The sequence below is a fragment of the Sander lucioperca genome, chromosome 23 (assembly GCF_008315115.2).
Source record: "Sander lucioperca isolate FBNREF2018 chromosome 23, SLUC_FBN_1.2, whole genome shotgun sequence".
NCBI classification, from domain to species: Eukaryota; Metazoa; Chordata; class Actinopteri; order Perciformes; family Percidae; genus Sander; species Sander lucioperca.
Genome location: NC_050195.1, coordinates 19,345,001 through 19,358,638, shown reverse-complemented (window position 1 = coordinate 19,358,638; position 13,638 = coordinate 19,345,001). Strand labels below are relative to the sequence as shown.

The 13,638-nt window shown below is 39.6% G+C and overlaps 2 protein-coding genes across 2 annotated transcripts in view; one reads left to right on the top strand and one right to left on the bottom strand.

The window, feature by feature from the left end:
- Positions 1-316: 316 nt before the first annotated feature.
- LOC116045281 (clusterin-like protein 1) lies at positions 317-5,043 on the bottom strand. The gene is given in 10 exon segments (XM_031292866.2): positions 317-714; positions 717-876; positions 1,242-1,456; positions 2,245-2,373; positions 2,446-2,902; positions 3,022-3,183; positions 3,600-3,664; positions 3,667-3,738; positions 3,835-3,941; positions 4,751-5,043. Coding segments are annotated over 9 exon segments (1,392 nt in total). The 5' UTR covers positions 3,929-3,941; positions 4,751-5,043; the 3' UTR covers positions 317-676.
- A 2,999-nt stretch (positions 5,044-8,042) lies between these two features.
- The window catches only part of LOC116045308 (collectin-12), a 33,012-nt gene continuing 27,416 nt past the window's right edge, over positions 8,043-13,638 (top strand). The window contains exons 1-2 of the mRNA XM_031292920.2: positions 8,043-8,370; positions 9,283-9,333. Coding sequence (XP_031148780.1) covers positions 8,364-8,370; positions 9,283-9,333 — 58 coding nt within the window. The 5' untranslated portion in view covers positions 8,043-8,363. The remainder of the gene's footprint in view (positions 8,371-9,282; positions 9,334-13,638) is intronic.

The following is a 13,638-nucleotide window of genomic DNA, read 5'->3' as shown; positions in this document are numbered from 1 at the left end:
ACACATTTGTGAATATTTTTTCTGTAACTTCACATTCAGAATACAGGTGTGTGAACATTTTCTACAAGTGCAAATTTCAACTTACAAGTTCAGATTTTTTTTACAAGCTCTCATGTTTTTTTTCTTTGTATGACTTCAAATTCAGATCACATGTGTGTGAATATTTTTTACAAGTGCAAATTTTATATTTACAAGTGCAAATTTTATATTTACAAGTGCAAATTTTAACATACAAGTTCAGATTTTTTGTTCTGCAAGTTCTCACATTGTATTCTACAAGCTCTCCCTTTTTGCACCATATTTACCTTCATACTTGTTTGTTCAAAACCTAGATTCTTTATTCAGCATCTGAAGATCATGTGTGAATGCTGAAATATACACATTACTCAATTCAATTGTAAATATTCCCATGGCTCCAATATCAATGCTACATATTGCACATGGTTGCATTTTAATCATTGAATACAAAGTCAACGAAGGATTCAATTTATGATTGTTTCTTAGTTACCTCATCATTTTGGATTAAAACATACAATTTGCATTGTGGGTCTCAGATTTAAGAAATGCACAGGGATTCATGGTATTAAGTTGGTGGTTTCATATTTCAAATCAAATTTAATTTTACTCAAATGCAGTTTGGAGCTCTGCCAGGTGAAGCTGGGAGCCAAATAATGAACTAAGCCACAACGCTGCTGGGATCAATACCTCTTATCTGAGTGTCAGAGCCTCCTGAGCTACATATTGGATAAATGCATTATCATCCACCTCCAGCTCTGCTGGGACTGAGATGGTTATTGGGGCAGAGTCCAGTATGGTTACAACCACACTGCTGTCAGTTTTAGGTCTGATGCTCTTCATCTGTTGCTGTGGATTCACCTGAAAAATGAAATTGAGTGAAACTGCATCAGTGATGGCAATACAACAAATAATATTCTGCCATAGAAACAAAAATAATAACTGACAATATTCTTGCCTGCCAAAAATAATCATACACATTTTTAGGCTACATTATATACAGTCAGGTAATCTTTCTTTGGCTTGGCTTTGGAGTTTAAATTTAAACCTTGTTAATGCATTTTAGGTATCAAGTCTTTTATCTATGACAGAATTAAAATAGCATGTTGCAGGTAGAATTAACTGTAAAATAAGTAATAAAAATGCATTTGGCACTTAGCAACCCTTGTAACATCCCAATTTGACTAAGATGAAGTCTGACAAAACCAGCATTACTTCAAACATACTGTGATCACACTGAAGATGTTGTGTGGGCCCGCTGTGCTGTTGGACAGCTGGCTGACCCAGCCGTATTTGTCATCCATGTTTCTGTACCATCTCTGTGTGTCCGCTGTGTGTCTCTGGACCAGCTGCAGCCTGTCGTCGTACTGCAGACAGGAGGCGTTGAGCAGCATGTGCATCTCCTCCATCTCAGAGTGTAACTGCTGGACGCCGGGACACTCAAGTACAAATGATCACATGTACAGAAGCGTGCCATGTCAGTATAAACCTTTATTTTCTCAACCTCTTCATCAATCAACAATTTTGACAATCAATTAAATGTCTAAGTTGTTTTCTATCAGTGTTAAATTACATATAAAACAAGAAACCTGAAGATGGCATTAAACAAATGATTAATCCAACAGTCTAAGTGACAAATAATTGATAACGGAAATCATCAAAATATTACTATAGATAGATAGATAGATAGATAGATAGATAGATAGATAGATATTTATTGATCCAAAAATTGGGAAATTATAGTGTTACAGCAGCAAAATATCAGTCACACATCACAGAATATACATGAAATACTAGGATACAATATACATGGAATAATAGAATACAATATACATACATACAATATACATGAAATAATAATAGGATAGAATACAAGAACAAGTATTTAAATATTTAAAATATATACAAGTTGGGAATACAAAACGTACAACTGTTTAACTAGTAATGATATGGTGAATGTTTTCACTCGTGATGCCTATTATACCCTTTCAGTTGAAAGACGAGTTTGCAAAATTAGGACTTCAGTGTGAGCTCTGCAATGTATGAAATAGCGTTTTTAATTGTCCCTCTAGGTAAAAAGCTTATTATTTGGGACAGAATTTGTATTTAAGATACAAATTGGAACATTTTTGCACAACTACTATATGTGCATACTATATGTGACTGATAAACACATTTGGAACCAATAATGCTCACTCAAAAAAAACTGTTTTTGTGCCAGTTATTTACCTTGTAACAGATAAACTTCACATGCCTCGCACAAACTTTGGAGCTGCCAGCACTCTGATGCTTGTCTGCGGAGTGGTCTGCACAGATATCTGCTCTGGGACAGTCCCAAAGCAGAAAGGGATCCTGAATCTGTGTAGATAAACATACAATAACAGCAGTGGATATCATGATCTAATATCTAATACAAATGACATCAGATACCTGTGCTTGATTGCTGAAAGTACTCCTCTGCTTCTTGTATCTCTTAAAACACATCAGCCATGGTGGAGCTGAATTCTTCCAGCACGTTCCTCCCAAAGTCAGACACTGAATCAAGGATGTGATCCAGACCCACCGTCCTGAAGAAGCCAGCGCTCAAGTCGCCCTGCATGGCCGACAGCGGGCTGGGTCGGGCCTCTGCGGTGAAGGCCGCCAGGAAGGAATGCCCCAACACCTGTTGCATCCTTTTCACCAGTATGATGCTCTGGTTGTACAGGAGGCTGATGTTTGACAGCAGCTGGCTGAAGGATGCATCTGCCTGCAGAAGCTCCAGATCTGCTCCATCTTCTGTGACCTGGTTGTCAGGTGGGTTGGTGCGATCCACATTCTCCTCGTTGTGATTGTAAACATGATCCATGGCTTCCAGTTGGGTGGCCATTTTCCTGAAAAAATCCTCCACCTGCAGAGAGAGATTGGCTGAGAACCATCATGTTTGGAGCCTGTTACAAATCAGTCTTAACGCTTATCATTTTGGAGCTCTGAGACAGTTATAATAGGCTAATATAAGTCAAGTCAAACCTTAAATGAGAAAGAGGCGAAGCCACGGCGACACTTAGAGGTAAAGAAGGCCTTATAAGTATCTTCAAGACAAGGTCGACATTCATCGAAGGAAGACTTGGTTAAATCTTGATCAGCCTCCTTCAGTTTTTGCTCTGTTTCCCAGACCAGCTGCATTGCCTTCTGAAGGAACCCCAAAACAGAAAGTTCTGTCTCAGATACATTACCTCTTAATAAGCCAGAGTGTATAAGATGTGGTTTGGGGCCTTGGCACAAAGCAAAAAAAAAACAGATTCATCTACAGACAGTTCATTTATCCTGACTGCTGTAAAACTACACTTTCAACTCCCTAAACTAGCTCCACTCCCCCATTCATTATTCACTGTCTGCTTTGAGGTTTCTCTGTGAGGCTTCGCCTTCATGAGGCAGAAAATATGTCATGGGCTTCAGAATAACCCACAAAGACGAGGCATGTAACTGCTCAACTACACTGGTCATCTTCTGTTAGAAGTTATTGTGTTTAAATACAGCCTGGCTTCATGGTACTGTGTATATAATAGGTCTGCAGAGGCTGGATTGAACAGAAACTCATTTTATACCATCTTCTTGTCACTGCTGTGTCTCAGGGCGTCCATGAGATGTCTGTGCTTCTCCTCTTTTTTCCCATCACCTGCTTCACCCCCAGTAACGCTCGCTTTATCTCCTCATCAACACACTGTTCTCCTGCTGCAGACAGCTCTACACACACCAATGAAACACAATGTATTTAAGTTTTGCAACCAATATCAGTAAGAAAAGGTGCATCTAATTGTTTTCTATAGATAAAGGCATTACCTTTCAGCGTGTCCTCCTCACTCAGCGGAGGAGAGTCAGACGCACAAAGAATCACTTCAGTGATGTAAAGAATTTGAACAAGCAGCCTCCTCATCCTGTCCTGAGCTCTGTAAAAAAAGTGCAGAATTTACTCATTATTCTGCTACAGGGACCACCCAGCACCATATCTTTATATAAACAAAAGACATGCTTTGATTGTACTAACATCGACCTGCCATGTAACCTGCCACAAGGTGGTGCTATTTCTCAAGTAGTTTTAACATAGAGGACATTTAAAAATGAATACAACATAAAGGGCAACTAATTGTCCCAATGGTGGTTCATTAGCATTGGATATCACATCAGTGTAAAGCTAAATAAACATGATTACCAAAAGAGATCCCCAAAGCTACTGCAGTCAACGGATCCAATCACATTACATAACAAGGATAATAACACTGCAATTTAATTATTTATTATACATAGAGTACTCCTGTTCTAGCACATGTAAAGGTGGACTGTGGACATTTAGCAACAGTGTGCAACTGTTGATTCTATGTATTACATCTCTGTGTGCGTGTATCAATCAACAGAATTGAAAGAAATAAACAAAAACAGAACGTATGTATCAAACTGGCACTGAACCTGCCCACATAAAATAAATATGTCATATTGTAATGACTTCTCAATGCTAATGCTAGTTCCTTTAATTAACTTTCACTGAAAACACAGACCATTAACTCTATATATCTCTCAGGTTGCAGGTGTTACATCCCACTGTCCATGCATGTGTCATAAAATCAATCTTAATAGAAAGTTATTATGGCATTTGATGCTACCTGTGAAGAAATACCTTGTCCAAATCGTTATGTGGCAATCCTATATGCGAAACAGAAACAAAAGAAATTGCAAAATAGTTTTTAAATAGTGTATTTACCTTGATTATGAACAGATCAGACTCCAGAACAGAAGCAGCAGGGTGTGCTGTGTTGTGGAGAGATGAGAGTGAGGCGCCTGCTTCCTCGAAGGATTGTTCTATTTGTATTGATCTACTCAGCAGCACAGATCCTATTAGTGTGCATGATTAAGCCTTACGCACACAGCATAAGTACAGATCCATTTAGGATGGGTTTTAATGCATGGTTAACATTACTTGCTCAATTGTTTGCAGGTCTATCTCACTTAATTGTCACCCAGCATACTCCAGAGCCCTCCTCAGGTAAAACGTTCTCCTCAAATCTCCATCAGGCTGACAGTAATAAGCCTGAGCTTCCTGCAGAGACCTGGCACACACTGGCATGCTCTTGGTTAAGCTCTGTATTGTAGGTCTCAAGAGGAGCAGAATGACTGCATGTGCAAGTATGCACGCTAATACAAAAACATCAAAGAGGAAACCAGTGTTACTTTAACTACAAATCATGTGCATTCAAATTCAGCATCCATCATACTGTGTCAGCAGCACTGCATGAGAAAAAGACTTCTTCCTTCCTGTCTTTCAGGCCTCTACCAGCAGCGACTTTCTCCTGCTGCATACAAGACAAAGTGAGTTGTTCTTATCATGATATCTAAGCATGGCAGCAGCATGGTAAATGTGGAATTCCTGTGTGTTTTTGTAGCTCTCTGTCAATCTGAGCCCACTGCTATAAAGCCTTGACCCAGCAAATGAGGTCCCAACCTCTGTATGAGGACCAGCAGCAGCAGGGCTGTAGGATACCTGACCTTCAGCTGCTTTTTATCAGTTCGCCACGATCCCTATCTGGGCCCTAATACCAGCCTGCTGCTCCAATTATAGCCGACAGTAAAATAACAGTTTTGAAGCCTTTAGGAAAACAAGTAATTAGTCGGTTTATCATCTCAGGCTGGTCTGGAATCTAAGACATGGTGGACTAGGTCAAACTCCAGCTATTAGCACCAAGCCTGGGTTTGAAGGCTCTGTTATCCAAAGAAATTAGAAAAACAGATCTGAGTTTGATGTCTGTGTCACTTTTTTCTTTTCTTTTTTAAAGCTCAGAGGATTTTAGAGCTGAGACACTTGGTGTTATCTGTATCTTTTCCGTGTAAATCAATTGGTTTGAACTGAGCGAGTGTAAAAAGATAAGCATCAAGGCCACATCAGTGCAATGTAAGGCAGGGACACTAACCTGCACTGTGAAGATATGAGAGCAAATCTGTCTAATTTCTTTTATGTCGGATGCAGCTGTTTTCTGCCTTTGATCAGTGATCTGCATCTGCAGGTCGGAGAGATTATGGACACAAGAACTGTTATAATTATCACTGCACCTGGAGGAGTCAAAGGGTAATGGCCACTAGTGAACCTTACAGTCTAATTTTGATGGATTGTGGTCAGTATTGGCTGCCATTTGGGAATTATTTTGTGCAACAGAAATAATTGTAATGGCAAAAGTAAACATGCACATATCTAGCCTATATGATCTAATAAAAAAGTTAGGAAGGGTATTTTATATCTAGTTTCATATCAAACAGGCATAACAAGGAAGATAAAAGTACTAAATTATAAAGCATATGGTAAAACTAAAAACTAAAACTATTATGCCTGATAGGCTACATATCTAAAACGCAAAAATCTATATATTTATCAGGTGATTTAATGAAGTCCAAGAAATGTTGTTTTCATCAAACAAATAAATTAGACAACTTAATTTATTAAATCAACTTACTACAAAATGTTTCTAGAATTTGTTTCTTGATTTTTGTGAAGCTATGGGCTACTGATATATAGCCTAGGCTAAGTTAGCCTATTTGTACTACCAGGTTGAAATAATTTAACTAACTTTTTAAAAAAAAAAAGTCTTTTAAAATATGTAATGTTTTGTAGTAGTAACACAGGAATGTAGAGTTATTGTGATAAATCGGTTGATAAAATAACCCAAACCACATGAGTAACATATGCTATTTTTAAAGGACACAACACAGAGAGGCCAAATGGCCCTAAAGGAATATCATGTATATGAAAGTGATTTTTCATCCTTGAAGGAAATGAGATGTGAATATGTAAAAACACAGGAACTGCGCTGAAATGTCGCCGTTTCGGTGTCGTTTCACCTCCCCAAACCTTTGAAATTATCTATAATGGGTACCAGATTTTACCCGGGGACGCGATTGCCATCACCCCCCAGTAACTTAATCTCATCTCCGGCTGGATTACTGCAGCACCGCACGACGTCCCGGGGCCTGTCCGCACCTCCTCTATCCCGACACGGGGAGAGTCAGCAGGAGAGGACGGGACAGTCACTGGTATGACTTCAAAAACCTGAGTTGGACCATGGATGCATTAAGAGAACAGAAGAGTTGGACAGTGGTTGTGTCCAGAAGAAAGTGATGACGATGTAAAGTTAAAAAGAGAAAGTTAGGGGAAACCGGAAATGAGATACGCTGCTTCAAAAATAAGAGTTATGTGGGTCCTTTTTGACTGGGTTGAACATCAGTAGAGTTAAAGCAGCACTGTGTAAATGAGAGTCACTCGTTAAAAGCACATTTAAGTCCCTTTGAAACTCACGAATATAATCATTTTATTGTTAAATTACATTTTACATGTACATTCACGGTGAAAACCGTGAATCATGACCTGCTGCTAGAGCATGTGGGACTATGCATTAGTAGCCTACATTGCAGTTTGAGAGCGAAGAGTCTTTAAAGTTCTGAATACAGCAGTGCTATTGGTAAGCCCATGTTTGACATCTGAAACACGTTATCTTGTTTGTTTAATCAATACAAAAACAAAAGTGTAAAAACGATTTATGTAGCCCACTTTTTATTCTTTCTTGTGCAGAGCTGTTACTATTTATTTAGCTAGCAGTCTACAATTTAGCTACATTACTAACATTAACAGAAACTCGAGGAAGGATAGCTAACGTTAATCCCATAATATTGTGTGTTTGCAGTTTTGTACGAATTAAACCAACATAACATAGCGTGTTTAACAGTGAGCTTTAGAGGTAACGTTAATGGTAAGTGACTTTTGTTACCTTTCTTTGAGAACATGGCTAGCTAGGCTAGTTTCCCCCATCTTTCCAATCTTATGCTAAAGCTAACTATAACGGCTATACTATATATATATATATATAACTATAACATCATTTCCCAAAATGTCAAATTATTTCTTTAATTGAGATCTTGTGTTTGGAGGCATCAACATAGAGGCTAAATATTAAGAGTGAAGAGTATTTTTTATTTTCTTTGCTCTCTCTACGCAACAACAAAAACGATTTAATTCTGAAAGCGACACCGGAAGTGCAGCTCGCCTTTCTGTTTACCACTGGTAGTAACAGACATCACTTCTTCCTCCTTCAGGCTCCGGGAACATCACCTCACTCCTGCAAAAACTCCCCTGAAACTAAGCTAGCAAGAGACAATGGGATTTTAAACTGAAGACTCAACATGAAGACATACTTATAGTTGTATTATTTCTTTTATTAGTGTGTGTCGTTCTTCGTGAAACAAGTTTACACTTTTGCACTGGATGCTGAGATGCGCAGAAAGTGACAGCGCTCCTCATCTCTTCTACAGTCCTCAACGAGTTATAAAACGCCATGAAAGGTTTGTTTCCTTTACGTGTAGCCGCTTTTAAAGTGCATGTGTTTTAATTCAAACAAACAGATTATACTCTTTACAGGTTGTTGTGCCTATTTCTTTGTGGTGCGCGATTCACATCTGGATGACATTACGGTACTGCGGTGCAGAAGTTGTGAAATACTTGGAGTTTTTTTCTTACACCACTTATTTGCATCTTATTGACGGATATAAAAGACTAAATAATGTTTGAACAAGTAGGCTGTGTATCCGGTAAAGATTTTCAGTGAATTTCACTGATGATCAGTGAACAAACCTTGTAGTGCATGTGGTTTTCAGACTTGGTTAACTGCTGTATTTGTGCTAACACTCCAAACAGTAGCCTCTTAAAGCAGAATACTGTATTTGTTCCATCAACAACTACAATATTGTATTCATTTTACCAAGATAAACTATGGGGAAATAGCACAGGAACCTCCTCTGACCCCCCACCAACAAACACACACTCAGCTCATCCCTCCCTACATGTCTCCCCCCTCAGTCCCATCTGTTTACCATTACCAGTGATGTCCTCTCTGCTCTGCTCCAGTCTTCAGTGTAGTGCAGCAGAGTGTAATTAGGGTTTACTGTCAACAACCCAAAGAAACCGCAGCCTGTGGCTTTTACAGTTCTCTGGACCTCCTATCTCCACATACACACCTACAGACTAGAGATGATACTCCACTATCTCCAACCTAATGCCTTGTTGGCTGCCTCCCCTCTGCTAAACAGAGATCATTGTACTCAAGGTTAACATTATGAATTATTGGCTCTGTGCAGCTGCCCTGGAGCGCATCTTTCTGTTTTATTTTGTTTGTAGAATCCTACCAATTGCTTCAACGTACCCCCAGTAGCGTGCATATAACCTGCTCTTGTCATGTTTCTGATTATGTCACGCAGACGACTTTGCAGACGAGGAGGAAGTACAGTCTTTTGGATACAAGAGGTTCGGTGAGTGAAAAGTCCTTTTTCATATGGTGGAAGAGCGAAAAGCTGACACACTTGGAGCGCTATTCATAAAATGTTTTATTGTTTTCAGAATGAAATGTTATGAATTAAAGCCAAAGTGTGTGGGCTCTTTTTGTCTTTTCTGCTGTTACGTACCTTGAATTACCTCGATATTTATGGGCATGTCGGTCTAACTGAATCTTCCAGTTAACACATATGACACTCATCTGTCCTGATATGTGGCTCGGTCACTAATGGTTATGCGGGGTTTGGGTTTAACATAAATGTGGCTGACAGTCTGTGAGGTCTACCTCACCACAGGCCCAACGACTGCTCACAGAGCTCACCAGATCAAGAAGTTTCAGAAACTCTCTTCTCTCTTTCATTAACTTAAATTAAGTCACTTAAAAACGTTGACTCACAGGACTCCAAAAAATGTGTAGTTACTCAAACTGAAATTGTAATGAACATATATCTTTATGTAGTGGTGCAGACAGAGTTCACATGCATTTGGTTTGCATACAAGTGTACTAATACACATGCACCATGTAGCTAAAAAGTAGCAGGCGGACCCTATTTTCAGAGGTTTTCCCAGGGGACTTGTACACTGGTAGTGAACCAAACAAGAGCAGAATGATATGCTTTAAAAATGCTTAAAGGGTCAGTTCACCCAAATTACAAGCACTTAGCTCTAGTGGTATCAAGCCATGAAGCTAGTGTTGGTTGTATTGTTCTGGGTTTTGAGATATCTGCCCCTGACATGTTTGCTTCCAATAAATCCAATCCAATATTGTCCCCATTACACTGTGTAATCCGCAGACCTCACTGTCAACAGGTTTTATTTTCTGCCAAACAAATAGTTCGTATGACTAATACCTCCTGTAAAGTTGAAAAAAATTTATTTTCGTAAATTTGGCAAACTAACCCTTTAAAATTTGAAAGTTTTCCTGTGGCAACTACAATATGGTCCTTTCTTCTTCAGTGCATGCATTTGTATTTTATACATGCACATTTGTTACTCTCATGCTGCATTAATGATCGTTAATCACAAATACTTATGTGTATAAAGGATCGGTTACTTTCACCGCTCCTCCAGTTGCTGCCGTTGGGTTTGTGAGGCATATGTTTGCCATCAAGTGCATGCATTCATGCTTTTGGATAAAGAAGAAAAAACTGGCAGCAAGGGGCAAACACTGTGTCACACACACCCTCAAACACATCATTATTACTTTCCTTGGAGATGGAGCATGTGCTCCATCACTGTTAGATTCAACACTGATTTGGAATCAGGAGCCTCTGTGTCTCTGTATTTAGGGTGTTGCTGCAGTATGACTCATCCGCACAAAGTTCGGCTGAGGTCCATGAGAGTGGATGTGAGGCAGTGGACTACAGCATCAGCTGAGAGAAATTCAGACTGTGTTAAAACACAATGTCTTTTATCCAAGTCACTCGAGTAGAAGCATCCTGTTTGTCTTTCTCTGTGAGCGCATGCAAGTCCCGCTCATGGAGTACATTAGAGAGCTGCGGGGCGGGAGCCAAATCCTGCTCACTTTTAACTTTATCCAAATGAACTTTTGACTTTCGGAGGAGTAGGAAGAGCGAGTTGCTGAACTCTGAGCTGAGTGCTGTTGGCCCTCTCAGGGACACGGCAGCTGTTTGGAGGAGCCGACTCCAGAGGCTTTGTTGTGCAATAGAGCTGCATTCATGCAAACCATCACAATCCCTCATTCTTCCACTATTAGCACTATAATCTCAGTACTCAGGGGAAAACAAGCAGTTATTTCCTCTCAGCACGTTTTGCTTAAGTTTATTGCATTCTCCCAGGAGACTGATAGTGTTTAAATTGCTGTGATGTGTCAAAGCTGGGACTGTTATAAAGTCACGACTGAGAACCAATTTGACAAGTGAACATAGGTAAGAAACATTGCACGCAATACCAGTGGGTTTGGGTTTTTCTTAGCCTATTTACATACACATTTCAAAAACTTTGCTAATACTGCTGACCATTTTCTAAAGCGCACCAGAAGTTTTTCCAGGAAGCCATTGACTCCCACCAATTCTAGTACACAATGAAAATCACCTCTCAGTTGTTTGAAACATGGAGACATATTCCAAATTGTGAAGCACTTTGGGTAAAAGCATCACATTAATACGGTATATAAGAAATCAGATATGAACAACAAACAAGATGTCATGATCAGGACAAAAGAAGTTTGTATTTTTCTGGATTATTAGGCTGTTTCGGATCTTGTAGTTTCACACAAGCACTTGAAGATATCACAAATCAAGTGCCTTTTTGCAGCTGCATGACCACAGAAAAATATGAAGGTAACTATATGTTCACTGTGATGAATTAGCAATCTCCGCAAGTTGATTTTCGTACCTTACTGAAATGATTAGAAGTCAATGGTTGCCAATAAAGAAATTAGTCTTAAAACTCTTGATATGCCTTGGAAAATGGACTCCAGTATTGTAAAAAATACATGGCTTGTAGTTAATTGGCAAAAATGTGCAAAAACACTGTGGTCTTTAAAGCAAGATGCTTCAACGATAAAGAGCGGGCTTGGAAGTTTTTCTTATAACAATGCACCAGGAAAGATAAAGGAGCAATGAATTCCAAGAAAGTTCTTTACAAAACTCTCCTCCAATTCCTTGAATTCCAAGATTTGATGCACCCATCTCAGTTTTGTAAAAAATGCTATAATGCAGTTGTGATAAAAATCTGACACAGCTTTCATTTAGTTTCTTCACTGATTTGGCAGCAATTCATCTACACCAATTTTAAATGGAGTGAACTGTTTTCTGACTCTCTATCTTACACAAACGTCATCCAGAAGGCAGGCATACATCATGTGTCTTTACACAAATGCACGCATAGACAAACATTTTTCCACTCTTTGTATACAAGTGGAAATGCTCAAAAAACACACACACACACACACACACACACACACACACACACACACACACACACACACACACACACACACACACACGTACATTCACTGAGTGAATTCATCTGGTAATCCCATTCCCATCTCTCTCCCTGCCAAGTTAAAGCCATGCCGGAATTGCTTTTACAGTGCTCAAGCTTTAAACATATTTACTTTTTCAGTGGGGGGTTGACAAAAGAAGGCCATCAGAATAAAATTGAAATTTACCTGAGCTTTGGCTGAACTCCCTTAGAGCTGGTATAATCATCGGTCATTGGCAGTCAGCAGCTGTTGAATGAAAGCAGTTTGAGCTAGCACAGCAAGTTAGCAAGCAAGTCAAACATGAAAGGATTGAGGCCTACAGTATATCTTTACTTATGTTGTAGCCATTAGATACATTTCAAAGGCTGAATTAAATTGTCTTTCTTAGGAAATGCTAATGCAGAACAGCGTGGCAAAATGAGTTTTCCCAAAGGGTACTCTGTAAAGGAAGATGAAGCTCTGTACATCACATATTGACAATAAATAACTATGTGAGAATTTCTCACAATTCAGTGAGTTTACATTTATAAGTGACACCATATTTTATATAAATGGCATTAACCACCATCCTGCACTGGGTCTCATGCCGTGCGTTCCTGGATGGTACTACTGTATTGATTTTTACTGGAGGCATGTTGGTCAGCAGGTAGGAGTCAGGGCCAGTCATGATAATAAGCAGCAGGTCCTCCTGGAATCTGCACTCATGTCTGGATGGGGGTCTTTCTCCCTCCGCTGCTGTGTCTTCTGTTCCCACACATGTGGATTTGGAGAGGTTGGGCTCAGGAGGTTTGCGGCCGGCGTGGAACCTAGAGTGCACTAATCTATTTCCTGCACTTGTTATGGTTTCTCCAGCGAGGCCCGGAACATTCCTGGAGCCGAGCATGGCGTTGGAGTGTCTGTGCCTGGAACCAGCTGTGTCAGCACAGCCAGGGATCGGTTCGGTCCGGTGGGTTTCTCTGGCAAAGAGCATTCCCCCGCTTCACAACCACCTTCAGCTGTAGTCATAATGACACCTCACCCACCACCTCATCCATCTTGGTTAACATGGAATCAAACATGGTTATGTTAACACTACTAGCCAACTTTTGTCAGACCCTGACACATTTAATACATACTGTCATGTGATACTTTGTAGTGTGTGTCGGAATGTCTGATGAGGATTTTTATGCACTTTGCTGTGGTTTCTTGGCCTTTTTTACAGAGTTGTGTTGTGGTTTCTTAAATTCTGCCTCTTCGTTCTTTCTTAAAATTGCATGACAGGTTTTGATCACTTAGTATTTGGTAAAGCATACAAAGCCTTCTTCATTGTCGGCCATACCACTGTCAAAAATGT